Consider the following 24,640-nt stretch of genomic DNA (forward strand, 5'->3'; position numbering starts at 1 on the left):
GCATTCCTGTTTGGTCAGGGCCAGTTTCTCTATGAGATGCCTTCTCTCTTCTCACGTGAGGCCAGCATTACCAGTGTAAACAGTATGGGAAAGTACTAGAAAGGCTAGACAAAGGCTGTTCCCATCCAGAACCAGGGAGGGGGGGATAGGGAAGTGATGAATTACAGGATGGGATTGTGAACCATGAGAAATTAGCATTTGGCATATTTTGGAGAGAGAGAAAGAGAGAGGGGGAGAGAGAAGCCTGCAAGAAGGTGACCAACAAAGAGCTTCTGTATAATGGTCTCGTTGGAGGTGAGTAAAACTAAGGGCAAGGCTTTAAGCCATCAGAGAGAGGAAAGTTAATCAAGTCCAGAACAAGGACTCCCATTTCCCTGAATGGGCATCGAGGGCAGAGTGAATCAGAGGCCTCAGGATGTCTGTGGTGCTCTCCTTCAGCTCGGGGACCCCTGGGCTCTATATATACAGGCTCCCGACTCACCTGCCCTCTGTCTCGGGAGCTGGCAGGCCTGGAGTTTCACTGCCTTGAGCAACCGCGGGGCTGCGGGCAGGGTTTCTGTGGGTGCTAACTGCCTGTGTGGCCTGGCACTGGTTGCCCACTCAGCTCGGGAACCAGACCGGCAACGTCACCGATTCCAGGTCCTGTTGCCACGTCTCTTGCTCCTCTGGCCTGAAGCCCGTGCTTTCTGCAGGGTGGGCCTTCCTGAGCCCAGGCCTTGTGTCCCAGGTGCCACCTGGACCCTTTGCTGCCAGGGCCTGGGGATGGGGGAGCTGCCTTCAGAGTGAAAATGGAGAAGGGGTCTGGGTGCTCGCATCAGGGCCTGTTTCGCATCTTAAAACCAGGCAGAAATGTGTGGGCTATAGTGCAACCGTGCCATTAATTAATTGTCTGTCTTTGCTCAAATCTCTCGACTTCTCTATGTTTCAGTTACCCCGACCCCTCTAGTATATAGAATAAACTGAGGATTAATGAAATAACGTATACAAAGGTGTTCTGAGAAACAAAGCACAATAGAAATATATACATATTTGAGCCTGATGGGTCAATACTGATGTCCTTTGTGGAACCTTGCCCTAATAAACAAAAGTCTCTCCAGCCATCCACCCTCCTTTCGTTTTCTCTTTCACATACTGCCTCCCAGATTTTAATGAGCATCTGTGATCCGAGCATTGGACTAGGAGCTAGGGACATGGAGACCCAGACAAAGGTCATATCTCGTCAATCTGTAACCCAAACGTCTCCAACTGCTCTCAGGGCTGTTTGGTTGATTCATGGACCCCACCCCAAATCCCCTCTCTTTCCAGGTCACCACCCACTGGGGTTCAGCTCTGAGAGATGGGACTCTTAGGTGGCTGCTTATTGGATTATGACATGTGGGAGTTCCTCACTAGAGTAGCTCCGACCCTTGTGCACCTGGGCTTGCTGCCCTCAGACACACCACTAGGCGGTGAATCCTTGGGACAGACCCATTAGGCATCCGGGTGGAGGGAGGACAGTCTCCCTCATGTCCAGAGCCAGGTGTGGGAGATGCCAAAAGGACAGGGACGGCAGGTTTGCACCTCCAGGGCACCACGGACCAACAGTGTGGCTTGCTGCACGTGGGCACATTATGCTACCGTAACCCAGCCTTAGCTCCTCTGAGGTGCCTCAGAGTTCTGCTGCTGGCTGATGGCCACAACCCCCGCCTGCAAGGCCTGGCATTACCGGCAGCAGGCTGCTTTTATCTTGTTACCCTGTCCTCGGTCTACCTTATATCTTTACTGTCTCTGCCTTGATGACTGAGCCAGGCTGCACTTTCTGAAAAGCCAACATCTCTGTTGTTTGGCTTGAATTTTGTTTTATAAATACACACACACACACGCATGCACACACCGTTGATCTTCACTGTTTGTGGAGTCTGTATCTGCAAATTTGACTACCTGCTAAAATGTACTTGTAATCCCCAAATCAATACTTGCAGCACTTCTGTGCTCATTTGTGGACACGTGCAGAGTGGAGAAAAATTCGAGTCTCCCGATGCACACGTTCCCAGCCGAGGCCACGCAAGACATCCTGCCTCTGCTTCAGCTCTCACGCTGTAAACAAGTGTCTTTTTCTTGGTCTATTTAGTGCCACCCTTTTTGCATTTTTGTACCTGATGGTGATTTCACTGTTCAAGATGGCACCCAAGCCTGGTGCTGAAATTCTGTCAAGTGTTCCTAAGCACAGGAAAGCTACAAGTTGCCTTACAGAGAAAAGACGTGTTAGACAAGCTTTGTTCAGATGTGGGCTATAGTGCTGTTGGCTGTGAGTTCAATGTTAATGAATCAACAATATGTATTAAATGAGGTGCCTTTAAACAGATAACACACATGAAGCAAAGTTAGGTACTGATGGATTGGTGAAAACGTTGTGACCAGAGGCTCTCAGGAACCTAACCCGTATTCTCTTAGGAGTGATGGATGGTTCAATATTTGCGGATGGTTCAATATTTGCTTGATAGAACAAAACTACCTCGAATAACAAGAACAGACTGTCTGTAATTTCTTCTCTTCTTTCCCCTCCCTTCCCCTAATTCTTCTCCTTTGCTTCATACAAATTCTGTTTGATATTCTTCACTTTAGTGTATTTCAAATAGTTGTTCGAGAATTCCGTTGTCACTTATATCTGTTTGTGAAATCCTGATCCTGGGAAGGAAGGCATCTGTCAGTGGGAGACGCTTCTCTGTGTCGGGTACCACATCCTTGAGAACACAAAGGTAACACAAGTCCTTGCTCTCAAGGAGCTCACTCAACCCTACAGTAGCAGTTCTCAAGGCAAGAGCATTACTTTGGTATTGAGTCACTGGCTATTTTCTAAGCCCTGGGGTATAAGCCCATTTGACCATTTAGCGTTTGATTGACTTTTAAGTCAAGCTAAACCGCTCTAGAAGCTAGAGCTCTGGTCATCCCAGCAGGTCCAAGACTCGTAAGCATACCGAAGTGTGATTATGGGGGTTGGTCAGTTCTATTGATCCATGGTCAGAAATTAGAGACTATTGCCGGCCAATTCCTCACACACACATATATATAGTGATGATCTGTGGATGTGGATGAATCTCTGATCATGAATGGCTTTGTCCAGATTTTGATATAAGGGAAAGGTGTAAAGGACAGAGAAGAAAAATCAGAAAGATCCTTTTGATGAAGAGAATGAAGAATACTGGTGACGTCTAAGAGGTGGACTTGGAAGGCAAGGTTGAGAAACAGATCACTGCTTGCCTCTGTACGTCGTCTCCCTCCCCCTCAGGACACCGTGAAGCTGACATGTGCAGCAAGTACCAAGCCAACAAAGACAGTGTGGAGAAATGCCTTCTTGTTCATGAGCCCCAAGGTTCTCAGGGACCTTGTTAATGACGGGCCTTGGGGAGCACAGGCTGGTGAGGATCCAGGAACATGAGGAGTGTTCTGGCTTTCAGGAAGTTCATCCTGACAATATTTGCAGAAGCCGGGCTGTGAAGGGAACAGAGCAACGGGGCAGGTGTCCAGCGACTCAACGTGCTTAAAGGCAGTAGAGTAAATAGAGAGGGGAGGGGTGGTCACTTGGGGCATTCTGTGGGCACAAGTGAATGAGTCACCAAGAGGTTGGTGTTGCTGGAGAGAACTTTGTCCAGGCCAGCTTGGCGTCTGGGCTCTCTCCATAGCTGCTTAAAGATGTGAACGGAAGAGAATGAGGGGGTCAGCTACAGATCAGCCAAGGGTGATGTATGGAAGCTTGGGGGGAGGAAGCCAGAATCGTTGGAGAGGGAATGCCACTGGAGGTGTCAAGAAAGGCAGCTACGTGGACCTGAGGAAGAGGGTACATTTCTTTCTGGTCAGTGTTTTATTTCCTTAGGAAGCCAGCACTCTCCTCAGGGCTCACTGGTGTGAATTCCCTCTCGACACACACTGGGAATCCTCTCCATGCGATGGTAGTAGAGGTGTCAGGGGGGAGGATGGCCATATGTTATCCCCTACTTCCAACCCGCCCACCTCAGATCCTGCCTCTATCCCAGTGGCTTCTCTGTCCTACAGAAGTCCTTCAAACAGCCCCTGCTTCCTGCTCATGGACTTTGGAGGGCATACTTTTGACGGCTGCTCTGGCTTGGATTGAGATATGGTGGATTCATGATAAGGACCATATTATGTAAGAATACCAGAGGCTTTGGAATCAAACAGATCTTGATTCTAATCTCAGCTTTTACACTTTTTAGCTGTGTGACATTAAGCAAATGATTTAACTTTCCATTGCCTTTTTGTACCACCTGTAAAATAGGGATAATACCTATCCTAATAGGCTGTTGAGAGCATTGGAGAGAATATGTAAAGTACTGGCAGAGAAGGCTCTCAATAAGTGGTACCTATTATCACTGTCCCTTTGTAGTGTCTGAGTTTCTGAGAACGGACAGTCCTTTCCTCTCCTCTATCATGGAACCTGGAACATGTGTGACTTTATGTGTCAGCAAGGGTCTCTGATTAAAGGTCCCCAAACAGGAGTTAGATATCAGGTATGAGAAAGAAAGTGCTGGTCCGGGGGCTCTAGAGACCTTCACGTCAGTCAAGGACTCTGTGAGACCTGGTTGGTGCTCAGAGAAACTGGACATTGCTCGCTGTAACTCACACGAAGACTGTGGGTCTAGACATCAGATGCAACAATACATGAAGCAATGGTACGTTTCGAGTTTCTCTGCCCGCAGAGCCCCACACCAGGCACTCCAGGCGTTGGTGTGAGATGTGCTCTTTGCTTCCAGGGTCTTGGATTCTCACTGCTTTCTTCAGCCACCCTTCAGCACTCCCTCCCACTGCCCCTCCCTGCCAGCTTCTCTCCCTTCCCTTTATTTAGTGCTTACTTTGTACCAGGTCCTGCTTCCTTTATTTAATCCTTACAGCAACCCCCTCTGTAGGGTTGTTTCCATTTTACAGATGTGGAAACTGAGGCATGGGCATGGGGAGATTAAGTAACTTATGCAAGGTTGTACATTAGAGTTTAAACCCAAACAGATCCATCTAACCGAAGTCTGTGTTTCATTTAAATTTTTAAAATAGCTATAAAGGGTGGGGGGTTTTGTTTTTGTTTTTTGTCTGGTTAAGTAATGCCTGTGAATGGTTTTTTTAAAAAGATGTAGACAGTTCAAAAGGGAACGTAAGTGAAAAATAAGTCTCCTTCTCAACCCAGCTCTCAGGTCCCTACCCACAGGATGAATTCCTGGAAGTGGCTTCACTATGTGAAAGGCTCTGTGCACTTTATATATTGGTAGATACAGGCATACCTCATCTTATTGTGCTTTGTTTTATTGCACTTTGCAGATACTGCGTTTTTTACAAATTGAAGGTTTGTGGCAACCCTGCATTGTCAGATGATAATTAACAGTTTTTAATGATAAAGTATTTTTTAATTAAATTGTATTCATTGTTTTCGTAGATGTAATGCTACTACACACTTAATAGATCACAATATAGTGTAAACATCACTTTTATATGCACTGGGAAACCAAAAGTTTGCGTGACACGCTCTATTGCGATATTGGCTTTATTGCGGTGGTCTGGAACCAAACCTGCGATGTCTCAATGTATGCCTGTATTGCCAAATTGCCCTCCAAAAAAGAGGCCGGCGCTCTTTACCAGCGCTAACCTACCTTCCCTTAAAATTGGTTTTTCTTTTTTAACCCACCTGCTGAGAACCCCTTGATGTCACCACACACAAATGTGCCCAGTGCGTCTCATTATCAGACCACACAGGCAGGCCTTTCTTATCGGGAGCTCTGTAAGACATCTGCATCCAGACTGGGCTCTGGGATTTCTGTGACACTAGAGCTGCAGTGCAGACAAAGCTCAGAGCTAGTATTTGGCTCTAGTTTTGGGTTTTACAAGGTGTGTCTCTGCTGTCAGGGGTTACCTACTGAAAAAGCACCCTCCTGTCCCAGGCCCGAGACCCTGGCCCCAGGCGCTTGATGCTTTTGTGAGTTGCTTGTCTCATGTTTTGATGAATTGGTCTCTGGTGCAAGAATCCGTCAATGTCCTTTCTCACCCTGGCTTTCTAGAAACTGCGTCTATATTTAGGCAGGTTGCACCACCCCTACCCACCCCGCTTCCTGAGCTGGGGTATAATTGCCAACCATCCAGAAAATGACAGGGTCCAGGCTGAGAGCGCTGCTGAGGAAATGGGCTCCCTTGGAAACCCAAGGCTCCTGTTTCTCAAAACCAAACCAGCTCCCAGGCAATTAGTGTTAGGAGGAAGGTAGGGCAGGGCGTGGATCTTCAGGACAAAGCACAGAGCTAGGGCTGGCCAGTCTGGCTGCCCTAAGTCCTCGTGGGCAGAGGCTAGCTGACAGCCACATGTGTGCAAGTGCCCTTAGAAGGTGGGAGAACGCAGAAGAACTGGGCCTCAGAGACCAGGGAAACTGTGTCCAGCCAAACAGCCATGCTGGGCCAGACAAGCCGGAAAGGTTGGCTCCAGAACCCAAGCTCCGGGAAGGGCCTGGGTCTGACTGCTGGAGTTGGTGAGGGAGCTTTCGCCGCCCCAAAGGCTGACCCCACAACCCAGAGCATGATGACGTTGTTCATGATGTGCAGCCTCCGTCTTCCCAGCCACTATGCAGCGCCTTGCCTCTGATTCTGTCTCTAGAGGAGCCACTGAAGGGCTGGTTACTGTATGCTTTCATAATGATAACTTCAGAGCTCCATATGTTTACAGGCTGGTTTCTGCTTTGCTCAAATAATGTACAGACACAGTACAAGGTTCTCCCTCCTTGTCATGGTCTTGGTCCTCCTCCTCTTTCAATCTCAATCCTGTTGGGCTTCATACTCCTAATATAAGGTTGAAAGCAAGAACACTGGTCCCGCTCCCCCAGTATTTTCTTTTAACCCAGCTCTGCATCCTCTGGATTCCTACCCCAGCCTCTTTGGAATCCACTGCTGCTGTCAGACAAAGTTGGGCTGAGCAGCTATCTTCCACTCTCCTGTGTGTGGAAGCCTGGGTTAGGCTTCAGATTTACAACATGAGAAAGATAAAAGAAAGAGAGTGAAGTTTCAAAATCTTTTTCCAAGCGAATTTGCAGTTGGGGGAGGTGCGCACTGGTGAGGGTCAGGGGCAAGCCCCATAGAGCCTGAGGAAGGAGAGACGGGCCTCGAAAGGACGCTGGGGCCCCCTCCCTCCTGGGACCTCGGGAAGCTCTCAGCCCCCAGCGTAGGGATGTGAGAGGCTTTGGCTCATGTGTCTAGAGGTGCCATGATGTGAGTTCTTCTTGGTGCCCGTGGCCCTAGAGAATGAACAGGTTGACCTCTGAGCCAGACAAGACAGTGGGTAGGAGGACAGAGCAGCCCCTCAGCTCAGCCCCCAGGCAAAATGTTTGGTTGTTAAAAAAAAAAAAAAAAAAGGAAAAGAGAGTTTGCTCTAATTAGAAACTTCTGGCATTCTGGGGCCCGAGCATTTGTGGTATAACAGGTGGTGCCTCAAGTGGGAAGGAGAGAAGGGAGTAAAAGGGGAGCCAATCTCATGTCCGGGAACATATCTATGTGCCCTGTGGTGATGACAGTATCTCATTTCAGGTTAACCAAGGTGCTTCTATGTCCTTCTGTTCCTCTGGGAAGCTGCAGTAAACGTATGGAAGCACAAGGAAAAAGGCTTTCTGTTTCCATAGGCAAGAGCCTGGGATACAGTCTCTCCCTGAGGAGTCACTGCAGGGGCAGGACACGGCCTTCAGTGGGCTGGACTGGGGACTAAACCACCCGAATAGCTAGCACTCCTCCACCTCCCCGTATTGCCCAGTCTGCTGGTGACCCCTTGGGTGTGAGGGTTGTGATGGGAGGGTACCAGGGCCAAGGTCCAAAGCCAACAGCACCTGTTTCCCAGACCACTGGGTGTCCTTTGCCTTGAGCTGTGCTCAAGGACCAACTGCCTGAAGCCGTTTGCCTGTGAGCTCGGCTTCATCGAGCTCCTTGAGTTTCTGGGTATGAAACAGTATGTCCAATCCAGGAAGCTAAAAGCTGAGCCTCACATTCCTAAGGTCGCAACTTGAGAGCCTCAACTCTTTGCTAAATCGCCTCAAGTAAGTCTCTTCACCTCAGGGGTCCTAGCCATAAAATGAGGGGTGCCCTAAGGGTCTTAGAGTCTGACTACCTATGACTTCCTGTTCCTCTAGTCTCTTCTCCCCTCTCCCATGGGTCAAGTTGGTTTGGTCCCCATATGTCCATGTCGACTGATGAACGTGTTTGTCCTAAATCCGTATGTGTTCCAGTGAATGTGAACAGTAAGTCATTTTTCACCAAAAACATAACTAGTATATGACAACCGGAGAAGACGATATCGGTAGCTTATATCCAGGAGAGGGAAAGGGTTGAGCCCGGACCTTGGCTTCTAAGGCTTGGGCATCTCCACAGCTCCTTGGAAGATGCTGCTGCTCACAGAGAAAGTGATTCTGCCACCAGCTTTTCCCAGCTAAATCCTGGCACCTGTCCTGGGGCAGAAAAAGTGGGGCCTCCCCTTGCTGGGGCTGGGGACAGTAAGAGGAACCTCTAGGATACAGATGCTGAGAAGCCTCTGGGGAGCTGTCCTTTATGCAGCCTCATAAACGTCCCATGTGCTGTGGCCGGGAGCAGGGGAGAAAGCCGGAATTAGGAAAATGAGCCTTTGGGCTTGCAGGCATGCCTGTGCGCGCAGACACGCACACGTGCGCACACGCACACACGAGTTTGCGTAGGCTGTGGGGTGGAGCGGGGGGTGCCAGCTAAGAGCTAAGAGCTCTTCGGTAGTTTTCGGTTCTTACAGAACGCTTTAACTTCCTTTACCTTTCGGAAAAGCCAAGGCCAAACCTCGAGGCACCCACCTGCTCATGTGGCTGCTTCTCTTTCTGGGCAGGTTGTCTGGATGTCTGAAGCTATGGTTTGGGCCCTTTCTCCCTTCTCTGTGCACCTGTGCACATGTCTGTCCCTGAACCGGGGATGCTCTAGTCACAGATCTCTGACTCTAGAAGACTTAAAGCTGAGACCAGCTTCATTGCCTCTCATGATGGCACTAAAGGCAGTGAGGGCTCTTTTTTTGCTATAGCTAATTCACTCATATTTCCTGTGCAATAAAAAGAAAGGGAGGAGGGGAGTACTGTAAAGGTAAGTAAAACCAATGATGGGGGCAGAATAGGAAATGACTGGGCTGGGCCGCCATCCTCCTTGGGAGACATAGGGCCCCGGGGTGGGGGGCGGGGTTGGGGGGGCATTGGCAGGTCTCCTGATCACAGCCCTCTCAGGCCATTCTCCCACAGGCAGGGCCGAGGGGCTGGGAAGCAGGTGACCCAGCGAGGGTCTGTGCTCTCTCCGCAGACGGAGCATGAAGCGGAAGGCACTGTTCACCTGTCCCTTCAACGGACACTGCCGCATCACCAAGGACAACCGCCGCCACTGCCAGGCCTGCCGGCTCAAGCGCTGTGTGGACATCGGCATGATGAAGGAGTGTGAGTTTCAGGGGCGGGGCCTGTGCGGGGCGAGGGTGCGGTCAGGGGGAAGGGGGCTGCCGCTTACGCAGGTTTGGCCAGCAATGTCCTCTTGCCCTTCCTCTGTAGCTGCCGGCATTTGGGGCCTGAGTCGGGAGTCCGGGCGTGAGTGGGACCAACAGCATCAGGCAGGGCAGCTGGAACTCCAAGATCAAAGGCCCAAGGAGTCCTGCCAGCCTTTTTAGGATCCGTGTGTGTGTGTGTGTGTGTGTGTGTGTGTGTGTGTGTGTGTGTGTGTGTGTGTGTGTGTGTGTCCCGGGGCACCCGAGGCCCAGGAAGGGCCCGTCCTGTGCGAGGCCTGTGAGGAGGGACAAGCAGGGCACTGCCTACGTGAGCCCCCCCCCCCAGGCTTGTCTTCCTCTAAGACGTCATCGCCATTCTTACAGCAGCCTCTTTCCAGGACCTTCTGGGAAAGGATGAGGCTCAAGGACCCCAGGGTTCTTTGGACTTTGGGAGAGAGGGCTGCTGTGAGTGGGCAGGGGCAGGAGTGATGGAGAGGAGAAATATTCAGAGCCTGGCTGTCATGGGGGTTCTGCCCCACCCTAGCCTTTCAGCCACTCTGGCCCAGTGAGCAGATCCGAGGGCTGGTGTCCAGGACTAGGTGGAAAGATCCTGTGAGGGGAAGCCCTAGACTCTAGGAGGACCCTCTAGATCCAGATTGAAAAAGAGGAGTGATCCTCTAGGACTTCCTGTCCAGCACTGGCATTGCAGAAGAGGACCAGTGTGGCGGGTTAACATGTTCTGTCCCACTGTTAAACACAACCCTTGGGGGGCTTCCCTGGTGGCGCAGTGGTTGGGAGTCCGCCTGCCGATGCAGGGGACACGGGTTCGTGCCCCGGTCCGGGAGGATCCCACATGCCGCGGAGCGGCTGGGCCCATAAGCCATGGCCGCTGAGCCTGCGCGTCTGGAGCCTGTGCTCTGCGACGGGAGAGGCCACAACAGTGAGAGGCCCGCGTACCGCCAAAAAAAACCCCCCAAAACACAAAAAAACAACCCTTGGGGACTTCTCTGGCGGTCCACTGGTTAAGACTCCGTACTTCTAACTCAGGGGCTGCGGGGTGGATCTTTGGTTGGGAACTAAGATCCCACATGCTGTGTGGCATGGCCAAAACAAAACAAACTAAGCTAAACTAAAAATAACCCCTGGACTTTGCATCTGAGCTCTAGTGCCAGTTACTTGGTAAGCAGAGTAACCACTGAATTCAGTAGACCCTGGGAAGGGCGGGCCAGGCCCTCCCTGGGCTGGAAGCAAGGGCCCTGGGCTGGCCTGGTCATGGGTGCCCTCTGCACACTATTCCCTGCTCTGTGCCTTTTGCTCACCCCCATCTGTGAACTGTACCCTGATCCCTTCCAGGGCCTGGGATGGGGGCTGTGCCCTGCTAAGCTATGGGCCTGAGGAGACTCAGGAGGAACATTCAGATACAGCCACCCCTGGAGGCCCTCCTGGCCATGGGGCCAATTCTGGGGGGCGGGGGGTGGGCGTTGGAGACGTTAGGTACAGGGGAGACGTGTCTGGAACAAGGAAAAAGCCACAGGACAGGGCTGAGGGGATGGGAAGTTTCTTCCTTGATGGGAAAAAATGCTGTGTTTTTGGGAAACAGAGGCCAAGTGGCGGCCCCAGTGAGGCCTCCTCGGACTTTGACAGGCTCCCTTCTGGTGGGCCACGGCCCCTCACTCCCGATACCAGCTCCCCAGCCAACGCCAGCAGCCCTGGAAGAAGCTTCCAGGCCATCGTTCCTCCTCGCCCCCATGGGAGCGTGCAGGCCTGGGCAGGCTGATCACTCCTAGCCTGGGTCCCCTGCCCCACCCAACCCCCGTTTATCCTGGAGTCGTGGAGGCTCAAGGCCTGCGTGCCTCGTGGAGCTTCTCACACGTTGGCTTAGTGCAGCCTGCTCTGTTCAAGGTGCTAGGCTGGATGTAAACAGGAAGCAGCGTGCGCCGCCCCTGCCCCTGCCCCCTCTGAGCACACAGCCTCCACAGGGCAGGGGGCCATGGTTCCAAGGCTCCAGCCAACCAAGAATGGCCCAGAGTTACACCTGGAACTCAGTAAGGCTCTGCCACGGGAGTTCTGGTCAGGGCCAGCCTCACTGATGTCCCAGAAGTGCCTCTCCTATGTCTCAGGAGAAAAGAGATGTTCCATCTGCTTAGAACAGGAAGCACACTTAGAAATCATCTGAGACCCAGAAAGGCAAAAATATTAATACCAGGATTGGAGTCAGAAAGCGTGTTGGGACTAGAATCCAACTCTTTGTCCCTCCTAGATCACTCCTGGTCCCCGTGGAGAGCACTGCATCCACCGTGTTGAGCAGGCCTTTAGTGTTTCAGGGTGCTCCCACCCCAGGAACACCATGTGGTGGGGGGCCAGCAATCCAGAAGTGGATGCCCACCCCCAGCCCCTGGTCAGCTTTGTGTCTCAGCCAACCTAATCTCAGCCTCAGTCCCTCGGATGGAGCCCCGTGCCCCCCTCCTGCTCTATGCCCAGGGCAGCTCTGTGCCCACCACTCTCGCCATGCTAGTGCAGGGAGCTGTGCTGAGTTAGGGATGGGCTGGTAGAGCTGCACTTTTGGGATCTGGGCCCCAGAGCTCCATTTGTAATAGAAATGTTGGGCCAACGCGAGGCTTATTCTTTCCACTGCCCCAAAGGGAAGGTCCTCCAGGAAAAGCTCTATTTCCTGCCTCAGGTTAGCCAAGCTTTGGGGGGCCTGGAACGCCCCAGCTCAGGTCCCCTAGGAGAGCTGCTTGTGTATCACCCAGGCTGGCTGTCATCTCCAAGGCCTAGCCTCCTAGGGACAACTGAGTGTCAACATTAGTAAAACCACAGGGCACGCCAGGGCTCCCTTTGAAGGGAGCTGCAAACCCAGGCTGCTTTCTGGTTGGGACAGGGAGGTGGCCGTTTCCTAGAGGAGGCAGAAGAAGCCGAGGAGATGCCCGTGGGAACCAATGTTTATTGACCACTTACTGTACCAGTGTCAGGCACTAGTACTTTCTTGTTAAAGTCTGACAACAATCCCTAAATATGTAAATACTTCTGTTTTTATTTTTTATTTTTTGTGATAGATGAGCAAATTCAGAGAAATTAAAATATCATGCCTCCGAAGCTAATAACCTAGGCCTGTTTCCAAAGGTCAAGCCTGTGGGCTCCACCCCAGCACAGCCCCTCGGCCCCCCTCCCCTTTTCTCCCCACTCCCCTCAGTGGGCCAGAGCGCCTCCACTGTGCATTTCCAGGCACTGCCTGGGGCCCTAAGAGACGGGCGGAAGAGAGTTTGTTCCTGCTAAAGATTCTGTCTCTCTTCAAGTCCAGGTGGACTTGATGTCCTTGGAGCCCAAGACATTTCACAGTTGAGTTCTGTAAATATGTGTTGAATGATTGAATATTAGCTCCCCATTATGCTTCTTTGTATCTCTGCATCTCCCACTGATTTATGTATCAGGAAGATCTCCCAATCTGATATTGTCAATGTCATTCATTTGGGAAAATTTTACGGCTGTTTCCCTAATGCTGTCCTTAGGCCACCTGTGGCAAACTGAAATGCTTTTAAGTTGTTTGTGCTTTCAGATCTTGACCCCCTAACTCTATTCTAGACTTTATGGAATAGGGAATATCTCGCATGGGATTAACTTGAGCAAAGCCAGTTGCACACTCAGCAAGGACCTGGGAAGCGACTAAGCAGCCGTATGGATTTCACAAAACCCCTGTACACAGCTCATGTCCTTGATTCACTGGAGAGCCCATCGATGGGCTTTTAACTTGAGTGGCTTTTAACTTCAAAATGTGCCTCCTAGTGAGAAATAAATTTCTATTGCTTAGACAAAAAAAAAAACACAAAAAATAAAACAAACCAAAAAAGTGTCCTCTTACATGATAATAATGGTATTTTTAGTAGCAATTCATTGAGAAAATGATTCTTTAACTCCTATGAAATTAACAGCCCCTTTAAACAAATGACTTATTTCATAAGTCACAACAACATCTGCATATGTGAGAGAATTATGAGTTATTAGTCCCCAGAAAATGTTGCCTGGAGGGAGGCCCATGGATTGGCAGCCTTCGTTTGAAACCAGCGGATCTTAACATTTCTTCCTCTAGTACCGCACGTGGGATGGTGGTCACTGTTCACTAGAAGTGCGGGAGAAGACCAGTGTCATAAGGTTAACCTCAACTGTTCGCTAGAAGTGAGTTAACCTCAAATCTCTTAACTTTCTCCTTTTAAGGTAAATCACTGACAAGCTTTGCGACTTTATTTACTTTTTCATACTCTTCAGATGGATTGGAACACCTTGTGTGTCAGGACTCCATGACTGAGGACCAGGGTCCTGCTGAGCATTCATAGCCAATTATAGTCACGGGCAGTATGGGACAGTGGTTAGAACCTTGGACTGTAGAGCCAGACTGCCCAGGCCCAAATACCAGCTCCACCACTTGTTTGCTGTGTGACTCTGAACGAGTTTTATAGCCTCTCTGGGCCTCACTTCCCTCATCTGCAAAGTGAGGATAATAGTACCTGCCTTAGGGGTTATTATAAGAACTAAGTAATGTGAGTTAATATATAGAGGCACTTAGAACAGTGCCTGGTACATTCAAACAAACCTCTATTTTTATTAACGTATTTTTTATTACATACAGCTTGATCACCAGGATTGCCAGCTCCCAACAGATGAGAAGTAACTCTTAAGGGGGATAAAGGCATACTCACAGATAAGAAGAGACAACACATAGCTAAAGAGAGCGGGCTAGACTGGTATGAAAAGCAGTACGAGAACTCAGAATCACAGCTGGCTGAGTCATATAGTGCAGGAACACAGCTCCATACAATTCTGAGGTCATAGCCTTGTCCCTGCAAAGTCCAAGAATTATTCAGAATGATGCCTCTGAATCATCAGGCAAAGGTTACATGATGTTACGGGTGTTCTGTTACAAGGTATTCTGTCTTGAAAATACTTCAGTCACAATTATTTAAATTAAAAAATGTAAGCTTTGCTCAGTGATCTGGTGGACTGGCATGCGGCGTGTGCCATTCCGACATGGTAGGGAACGGGCAGCATTGCTATACTACTCACCATTCTTTCCTGAGCCAGGATGATGACCAGCACATAGTAGGTACAGCCAGTGTTGATGTGTTGGGTGTCCAGTGCATCAGGCTATTGAGGAAGCCCCACTGGGCTAGCCTTGGTGGGGAAGACACAGGCATTGTAGGATGTGGCCCCCGCCCTTAGGTAGCCTGCAGTTCCAGTGAAGGAGACCTTGAACTTCTTAGGCTCTCTCTATAAAGGCATTTACTGGGAACTGTACTAACCGTAAATGTAACAGTGAAAAACGATCGGGTGCCAGTGTGTGTGGGAAAAACGGCTCACTGCCGATCAAGGTAATGAGAAAGCCTCTCGTCGTACGAGAGGGCTGTGAACTGGGTGCTGGAGAACCAATAGAGCTTGCATGGCTACTGGGGAGAGAAGACCCAGCTGGACAGGCATCCAGCACAAGGAGAAATGCAGTGGCAGGTCATGTTCACAGGTCAGCAATCCCAGCGTGACTGGACTAGAAGCTGTGTCCAGTGGCACCGGGAGATGAGGCTGGAAAGTTAGGAAGGAGGGGAATCACGGAGAATCTTGACTTTAGTTGGGGCATGGTAAGCAGGAAGGATCCAGAAAAAGTTTCTGAGCAGGAGAGTGACATCATAGAATCACAGGGGGTTATCAGAGCCCTGTCGGGCCTGAGAGGCATGCCTGTGGGCACACAGAGCCCCCCCCCCCCCCCCCCCCCGCCCCCATCCTGCCCTCCTGCTGGGCTCCCAGATGCGGTCCATCTCCTTGGTGGGGAAGACCCAACACCTAATCTTGGCTTCCCCAGGCTAGGACCTCACACCCTGCCTTGAATGGGATGCTCCCTCGCCCACCCTGCTCGATCTCTTGGGGTCTGAGCAGACACCCTCTGTGGAAGGAGGGCTGGCAGCTCTTTGGGCAGGTGAGTCAGTAACCTGGGCGTTGTGTCCACCCCAGTCTTCCTCTTGGTATAGTTTGTTTCAGCTCTGGAAGAAACAGGCCATCTTTCGCAGCAGGCTTCCTTTTCCTGCTGTGCCCACTCCCACCCCCGACAGGCTCTCCCTCTCCGCCCCCGCCAACTTCTCTCGTCCTTCCCCCACCCAAGGGGCCTAGGCCAATAGGCCTTTGTCGAAGCCAGGCACCCACCCACTCTGGGGTTCTGGTTCCTTTTCCTGCTCTTGTGAAACTCTCAGTTCTGTGGGCAGATGCCCTGGTAAGGCCAGCACAGAGCAAGCAGCTGCAGGCCGGGGGCCCCAGCGCCCACTCCTGCCGTCAGCGCTCTTAAAGCCCCAGCCGGGAGGTCTGTGTGCCTGGCTGCTGTGCTAAGCACCCCTGCTCCCAGCCCCGCCCTCCCGGCAGCTGCCCCAGCACCGGGAGGCCCGGAGCCCCTGCACAGCCTGCAGGGGACAGGGGATCCCCGAGATGGGATACACTGGCCAGTTGCTGGAGAGAGCTTCCCAGATTAGAGCTGTGAGCTGCTATGCTTGGGGACTTCCAGAGGACTCGAAAACTTCCTTGGGCAGTCATTCCAAGACTGGACTGGCTGAGGCAGGGGTTGTTTGGGCCCAACCAAAGAGGCAAAGTCTTTCTACGTTGGTCGTAGTAGATCACAAGCATGGAAACTTGGATGTGGGGAAGGCCGTGTGAGGTCTTCTCAGCACCTCCTAGCCTCTATTGCCGTGACTGTGCACCCTCCCTCCCCCAGTGTCTCCCTCAGGATCAGGGAATACAGGGAGGGGGTAGAAGCGACAAGAACAAACGTTTAGTAAGCGTCTGCTCTGTGGTAGGCCTGCATTCAGGTCTCAAGGCAGTCGGTCCTTTGAGGTAGGATCCCCACATACGCATGCTTTATGGAGGAAGGAACGAAACAGGGACTTAGAAGAGATCATATGGTCCAAACTTCTCATTTTAGAAACAAGCAAACAAAAGCCTGGAGAGCTCAGTCCGTGCAGAGTCAGACACCTTGTTATTGAGATCCCAGGCTCCCTAACAATGCCCAAGCATCCCATCTCCCCAATCCTCTATCTCCTCCTCTCTCACGCACCCGCTTTTTCAACATAGAACACGCAATCTTCCACTCGTATTGTGGGCTTGGGGTCCCCGTGGCCGGACGGCCCGGTGAGCTCCAAGTGTGAGGCACAGCCCCTTCCATCTCGTGCGTTTACCTGGAGGAAGGTTCCTTGGAGGCGCTGCAGGGGAGCCCTCCTGACTCCCCCCTTCCCGCCCCACAGTCATCCTGACTGACGAAGAGGTGCAGCGGAAGCGGGAGATGATCCTCAAGAAGAAGGAAGAGGAGGCCTTAAAGGACAGCCTGCGGCCGAAGCTGTCCGACGAGCAGCAGCGCATCATCACCATCCTGCTGGACGCCCACCACAAGACCTATGACCCCACCTACGCCGACTTCAGCCAGTTCCGGGTACAGCACGAGCCACCAGCAGAGCCCGGGCTTGGAGGGGGACGGAGGGCAAAGGGGCATCTGGGCACAGAACCTGGGAAGGGATGGAGGCTGTTCTGGCCTTCTGACACTGGGGAGGACTCCCCCTCCTGTCAGAGATCAGGGCTGGGGTAGGAAGGTGACCTCCAAGTGTGGGCCTCTGACGCTCCACCTTTCCCTCCAGCCTCCGGTTCGAGAGAGGGAGAATGAAGGGAACCATCCCTCAGGGCCTTGGTTCATACACACGCCCAGCTTCTCTGGAAACTCATCCTCCGCCTGCTCAGATCACTACACCTCCTCTCCAGGTAAGTGGGACTGCACGTCCCCTCCCAGAGAGCCCAGAGCTTCCCCAGCCCACCTGTCCTTGGCTGCAGCTGGAAGGACAGCACTTACATACTGCGTGCCAGGCAACGTCCTCAGAGAAAAACCTTTTTTAGAGAAGAGGCGGGGCTTTCCTGAGGGCCCACGTGGAGGACGCTGAGGAAGGGGCCAAACAGGGGTCTGGTGGGCAGGGTCTGCCTGCAGAGCAGCCTCTGCTCTTTCGTCTAAGCCAGGCTTCGGCCCCTGGCTCCCTCCCTGGGAGTGACCGGATTCCTTTAAATGGTACTTTGAGCGCGGGCCCTTGGGGTTTTTTTGTTTGTTTCATTTGAGGTTTTGTATTCTCCAGTTTCATTGAGATATAATTGACATATAGCATTGTATTAGTTTAAGGTGTATAACATAATGATGTGATATATGTATATATTGCAAAATGATTGCCACAGTAAGTTTAGTTAACCTCACATAGTTACAAAGATGTTTCCCCCCCTGTGATAACTTTTAAGACGTACTCTCTTAGCAACTTTCAAATATAACAAACAGTGTTGTTAACTACAGTCACCAGAGCCTGAGTCTTGGGAAGGTGGAATTCAGCATGGAAGGAGATGTGGGTCCCACTACAGCCCACCTTCCCCTCAAGCCCTGGGGGGCCCCTAAGGCCCTGGAGGACCTGTCCCTTCCAGCTCATCCTTGCTTTCCTCTTATAGTCCTTTCCTACCTTTCTCTTCATCTTCCTGCCTCATCCACCCCCTGCCCTTCCCTTCATCCTTCTATCTCTCACCCAACCCAGCTGCCCTCTGGTTGGGGCCTGTAGAAAGGCAGGGATGGAAAAGCCCCCTCCCCTCTGGGGAACTAGAATCCTCAGATATGGTACTTCCAGACTCACTGATGGATCTGTGCCCAGATCCAGAGTAGGTGGGAGGGCTCCCTGTGTCAACTAGACAGAGATAACAGTGGAGTCGGCCGTGTGTCTACTCACCTGCATGGACCACTGCACAGATAACTGATCCTCTGAGCCCCTCACCTTGTAGTTAACTTTGTAGTAACCCCTCCCCTGTGGTAATTTTCTCTACCCACTTTCCTGCTCTTTTTACTTTATGGTATATTCATTTTTATCAATGAGGGTCAATCTGGGGACTTCCCTGGTGGTCCAGTGGTTAGGACTCGACACTTTCACTGCCGAGGGCACGGGTCCAATCCCCAGTCGGAAAGCAAAGATCCCACAAGCCTTGTGGCACGGCTGGGAGGAAAAAAAAAAAAAAGAAGGCCAATCTGCATGCTATACATTGGTCTGTCCTTCAGCTTTTCATAATAATTTTATATTATTTAGAAGTTTTGATTTCTTCTCATAGGTTAATTAATTTGAGGTGTTTACCACCCCACCCATGGTATGTTCAGTATAGCATATATTTATTGAAAAATTCAAACTAGTTAACATTTTTAACTTAAAAAAATTATTATATAAAAGTAATATGTGTTCATTGTAGACATTCAGAAAATATAAACTAAATTATGTTTATTATATATATTATATATAATCTTTAATCCTACGACCCAAAGATAATCACGGTTAACACTGTGATGTGTCTTTTCCCAATTTTTTTTTAACACATATATATGTTCAGAAATGGAATTGTGCTATACGCAGTCTGGTAACTTGCTTTTTTCTCTTGATAGTACATTGTCATATCTTCATACCATTCAGTACACACCTAGAATATAATTTTTAAAGGCTGCATAGTATTCTGGGGTGTAATGTACAATAACATATCTAAGTCCCCATCACTGGTTATCTAGATTTTTTTTCCCAGCTCTTCATTAAGATAACGGTATGCTTGTGGCTAAATATTTGCACTTATTCTGAATTTTTCCTTATGTTGAATTCATGTAAGTAGGATTACTGGTCATAGAGTGTACATAATTGTAGGCTTTGGGCCATCACGGTCAAATGGCTTTCTAGATTAGTTGCACAAATGTATGCCTCCTTTATACCCCAGAGCTGCACAAGGATTGCCTAATTCCCTGCATCTTTACAAACACTGGTGTCAACATATAAACGTACTTGCTTCTAGTTTAGAGGTGAAAGGTAGATGTTCTTCTTGGCCATTCTTTGATCACTAGTGAGGTTGAACATTTTTTTTTTTTTTTTTTTTGCGGTACGCGGGCCTCTCACTGCCGTGGCCTCTCCCGTTGCGGAGCACATGCTTCGGACGTGCAGGCTCAGCGGCCATGGCTCACGGGCCCAGCCGCTCCGCGGCACGTGGGATCTTCCCGGGCCGGGGCACGAACCCATGTCCCCTGCATCAGCGGGCGGACTCTCAACCGCTGCGCCACCAGGGAAGCCCCCAAATGCATCTTTGATTTGAGATCATTAGGAACAACATGTAAAATCACATCTTAAAGAAGGTCTCTTATCTCAGAGTGTCTCTGATATTTGATTTTCCTGCCCCACTCTCAGGGAACCCTAGGGGGAAGCCTGGGCTGAAGTGACCTTGGAGAGAAATGGTGACTGTGGGATTCCCAGCTGGCCCTGCTGCCAGGGTGTAGGAGGGCCTCGCGGGGCCTTGCAGAAGCCTGGCTCAAGTAGTTCCTCCTCTTCCCTCATCCTTCCCCAGATACGATGGAGCCAACCGGCTTCTCCAACCTGGATCTGAGTGAGGAAGACTCTGATGACTCTTCTGTGACCCTGGACCTGTCCCAGCTCTCCATGCTGCCGCACCTGGCTGACCTGGTCAGTTACAGTATCCAAAAGGTCATTGGCTTTGCCAAGATGATCCCAGGGTTCAGGTAAGGAGCTTCTGGGACATCCAGGGAACAGAGTCAGAATCTAGACTGAGCCTGAAGAAGGCTCGGGAATTACCAATCTACTGCTTTCCAAAATACAGCCTCGGGCCCCACCCCAGACCTCCTAAGCCAGAACCTCTGGGCAAGGCCCAGGAATCTGTATTTAAGAAGTGCAGCCCATCCAGCATTACTCGGCAGGCTAGCACTGGAGAGCCATCCATCCCTTTCACTTCCTATGTGATGGAACAGGAACCCAGTGAGGTCCAATGGCCAACACCAGGATTTCTAGTGTTGCAGCCCACGTGTCAGAGCCGGGTTAAGAACTCTTAGTTCACTGCTGTGTCCACTCCAGCTGCCTTGGATCTATTCCTCATATTATCCTTTTCAATTAAACCTACATTAATCCTGCACACCCAATTCTGAAACCAGGATGAAGTGATAGAGAGGAAAAAGGGTTGGGCTTGTGATGTAATTTAGGAATCCTAGAGGGAGACGCACTTGTCCATATAACCTGGGCATCTTTCACCCAATTTACCCTTCACTCAAGGCTGTTTCCTAATCATACTGAGATCTTTTTTGCCAAAATAGGTAAGTATAAGGAGTTCTACTGGAGTAAAGACCCTCCCTTATGGATTCATTCATACAAATTTCATTCATTCATTCAAATGTTCTATTGTTTTGATAATAATGCTATCTATAATACTTATATTTAAATGGTCATACAGTGTTAAATATTCTCAAAAGTACATAAAAGTTGACGCTTTTTGTAGATATGTTGGGAGGCAGTTATATCTATATTTATGTATATCAATAGCTTCATTCTTTCTAAAAGTTCATTTGGAACATTGTCATCAAATAGCTATACATTGTGGTCAAGAAATAAATGAATAAACTTCCCTGGCGGTCCAGTGGTTAAGGATCCACCTTCCACTGCAGGCGGAATCCCTGGTGAAGGAACTAAGACCCCGCGTGCCACATGGCGTGACCAAAAAAAAACAGAAAGAAAGAAATTAGTTAATATCAAGCAATACTCTCATCATTTCAAGTAGTAGCAATAGTTGCAGCTCTAGCAGAAGGGGTAGAATGCTTCCTCAATACTGATGCTTGGATTCAGCGCTAGAATACTGGGAGATGGAAAATGACTGGACGTTGGCCAGCTCTGGATGGAAGCTAACACGAGGTGCCATTGTTTGGTGAATCTCTGGTGCATAGGGAAGCCATCAGCTACTGTCTAAATTGCTGCATTGCCAGCCAAATGATGGTAATTCACACAGCTAAACCCAGCGCATCCCAGTTTGTTTCTGTCCTGAGACAACCTGCTCTGTGTTATTTTATGCCTCACACCAATTCAAATACCAGGGATTCACCGATGTTCTTTCCTGGAATTAATGTGAAAATTATAAAGGAGAGACACCATCAAATGGTGTTGAGACACGCTTACTGTATCGCACATTTTGGTCGCATCAAAAAGAGTAAAGGCCACCCTGCATGCAGAACGGGTGTCACCTGTGAGGTCAGCATCGCACTGGGCCTGGGATTTACCCTCCAGAGTCTTTCCTTGGAACTGATGGCAACATTCCGCTTAGTACAAGTTCCAGCTCCCTCCCCCACTGTTCTCAGTACTGTTTGCAAACTGCACGTGTCCCCAAAGTCTTGTTTTGTGCAAACAGCTAGAGAAAAAACACTTCAAGGTGTTGATGGATACACTGTAGCAGGCGGCTCTCATCCTAATTCCAGGAGGAGCAGCCCTCATCTACACAGTCCCCAAACCTTGCCTAGTGGGGAGCTGGACCAGAGGGCACCTGAAGCCCTGTCCAGATGTTAAGGTTTGGTGGCTAGGATTGCCCACGTGGGAAAACTGTCCTAAAAAGAAAGTGACCCATTTAACCAGATTACCCCAACGCAGCCCCCTCCACTAAGTGACCTGAGCCCCAGTTTTTCTCTTGGTCCCCATCCCTTCCCTTCGCCACATATACCCTCACACAAAATAGCACCACCTGCCCCTCAATTCCTCTCCCCAAGGATGAGCTGAAGTCTACCCCCTTCCTTCCCTTTCAAGCCTCATCCTCCAGAGTTCCCTGGTGTAGCCCTGCAGTCCTAGCCGAAGTGAGGTATATATGAGCAGGTATTGGAGCCACCCAGCTATGGAGGCAAAATCAATTAAATCGATCCTAAACACACTTGGGTTAACTTTTCTGGCTTCAGCATGTCTTGAGAAGACTCAAAGTGGAATGTTTTCCAACAAAAATGGAGCAGGCTTCAGCAAGAGCTCTGTGGGGACATTAACGTGGATGCTCTCTGGGAATGGGTGGAGCTGATGTTGCACCAGGACGGGGGCCAGAGCCCAGGCTTCCATAGGACCCAGGCACGGGCAGCCCAACAGTTCTCTGGTTCTGCCGGTTCCTGCACTTAGAGGTTCTGTTTTTCCAAGAAGTGAAAGAACAGTGGCTGCATCCCTGGTGGCTTTGATCTTGCTGCCTGGAGGCGGGGGTGGAGGGTGTGGGGAGGGCAGGATGAGACGTCTGTGTGGGTGAGTGGAGGGGAGAGTACAGGACAAGATTCCAGTGTAGGCGGGGCTGGATGGGCTGTGCTGGGTGTGGACTGCCCTGTGGTGTGGCCTTGGCCCTGCCCCTGGCTCCCACCTCTTCTCCCTCAGCCTCTCGGTCTGCACCCCACAAATCCCCCTCCTTCCGCCCTGCAAAAGAAATGCATGGGGCTTCCCTGGTGGCACAGTGGTTGGGAGTCCACCTGCCGATGCAGGGAACACGGGTTCGTGCCCCGGTCCGGGAAGATCCCGCGTGCCGCGGAGCGGCTGGACCCGTGAGCCATGGCCGCTGAGCCTGTGCGTCCAGAGCCTGTGCTCTGCAACGGGAGAGGCTACAACAGTGAGAGGCCCGCGTACTGCAAAAAAAAAAAAAAGAAATGCATGGAGGAAGTGGTGTCAGGAGCAGAGACTCCGTGGCCAGGAGCCGTCTTGGATCCGAGAACCAAGGACCACAGGTTTCACTGCCCAGAGGGGTGCATGAGGGACCGGGCCCCAGCGCCAGAGGGCTAAACGCCTTCAACCTCACTGCCATTTCCATCCCCAGGGGCTCCTTCCTGGGTCACAGGCCTGGGATCATAGTGCTTCCCTCCTCCTGTGCCCTTTCCTCTATATTCACTTATTCATCTGTCCAACAATCAGTTTGCTTATTACATAAACTGTGAGGGATAAAAGATGGCTAGGACACAGTCCCTGGCCTCCAGAGGTACAGCGTCTGATGGAAGAGATAGACATATGAATAGCCGCGGTGAAGAGATAAGGGCGCCAAGAGGTACCGAGGGAAGGCAGATGGGGAGAGGCTGGACCCTGCCTAGGGGGGTGGGGAAGACGAGACATCCCCAGAGCACCTCACAGGTGCCCAGAAGTGGCCACACGTGTGGAAACTGATCAGGGTGTAAATAGTACTCAGGTCCAGGGAGGAGGCCCAGAGCCGGAGCTGGTGCCCATCACAGCAGGAACGAGGTCTCTTACTGAGTTCCCCTTTATGTCCACCGCTACCGCCACCCACTACCATTTCCACTTCTGGCTGTGAGCTGCACTTAGAAAGTCCCTGTATTTCCAGGCTGTGGGTGGTAATTTGAGGTCATTCTAGGCTTGCTCTCATAGAAGTAATATGTCTGGATCACAGCAGGCAGTGATCCCGCTGAAATCTCTCTAGCCAGGCACCCACGGGATGTTTGTTCACTTCTGGCCATCCATTTTGAGTGGGCCATTGAACAAAAGGTTATGTACAAAGATGTTCCTCACGGAATTCCTTATAACGGCAAAACTTAGAAGCAACCAAAATGCCCAAAAATAGGTGGGAGGGAGACGGTATTTTCCAAAGATTTGATAATGAACATGTTTTACTCGTATAATGAATTAAAACCCAAATGAGGGTGGTGTTAGTTTTTATTTTTTCAGTGTGGATTGAGCACCCAGAAAACGGTGACAAGGATGATGAGACATCTAGATGCCATGGCATCAGGGCTATTTATTCCAGAGAAAAGGCAAGGAGGGACGTGGTGGCTTTCCTTAAATGGTTAAAGGGATGTCCCACGGCTAATGGAGAAGTCTGGTCCTGTGTTCCTTGAGAGGACAGAACTACAAGCAATGGATGAGTGTGTGATCACGTGGCTTAGAGCCCAATGGAAGAGGCTATTAACCCAGAAACCAAGCACCTCATGGCTGTATCCAGAGGCCAGGAGCTCCCTAGCACTGGGGGAGTCCTGCAGAGGCTGTGTGAGAGCCGTCTGTCAGAAATGCTGAGGAAGGAATTGGACCACATAGCCTCTAAGTGGGGCCTTCCAACCCCAGCACTTTGTGATTTTCCTTCAGTGCAGGCCCTTTGGCGGTCATCTAATCATGCAAGCCCTTTCACGCCTCCTCATACATCACCTGTTGATTCAGGACTCTCATCAGTCAATATCCGTTTCCCACCTTTTTACTTTCCAAAGTGCAGCCACAGGGGATGACAGCCCGTCGACAGGATATCCAGGAGGAAATACACAGAAAGAGAAAGGGAGGAAAAAGAGGAAGCAATTAGACCTGTGGGTCCTGC

At 50.6% G+C, this 24,640-nt stretch overlaps 1 protein-coding gene across 3 annotated transcripts in view; it reads left to right on the forward strand.

Moving 5' to 3' along the window:
* VDR (vitamin D receptor) overlaps positions 1–24,640 on the forward strand; it is a 53,474-nt gene that overhangs the window by 25,566 nt on the left and 3,268 nt on the right. For all 3 annotated transcript variants that reach the window (XM_007463838.1, XM_007463837.1, XM_007463839.1), the window contains 4 exons: positions 9,313–9,443; positions 16,753–16,937; positions 17,140–17,260; positions 19,889–20,060. In XM_007463838.1, the coding sequence (XP_007463900.1) occupies positions 9,313–9,443; positions 16,753–16,937; positions 17,140–17,260; positions 19,889–20,060 (609 nt within the window). The remainder of the gene's footprint in view (positions 1–9,312; positions 9,444–16,752; positions 16,938–17,139; positions 17,261–19,888; positions 20,061–24,640) is intronic.

This window comes from Lipotes vexillifer, unplaced genomic scaffold, assembly GCF_000442215.2.
Source record: "Lipotes vexillifer unplaced genomic scaffold, Lipotes_vexillifer_v1.1 scaffold349, whole genome shotgun sequence".
In the NCBI taxonomy this organism is placed as follows: domain Eukaryota; kingdom Metazoa; phylum Chordata; class Mammalia; order Artiodactyla; family Lipotidae; genus Lipotes; species Lipotes vexillifer.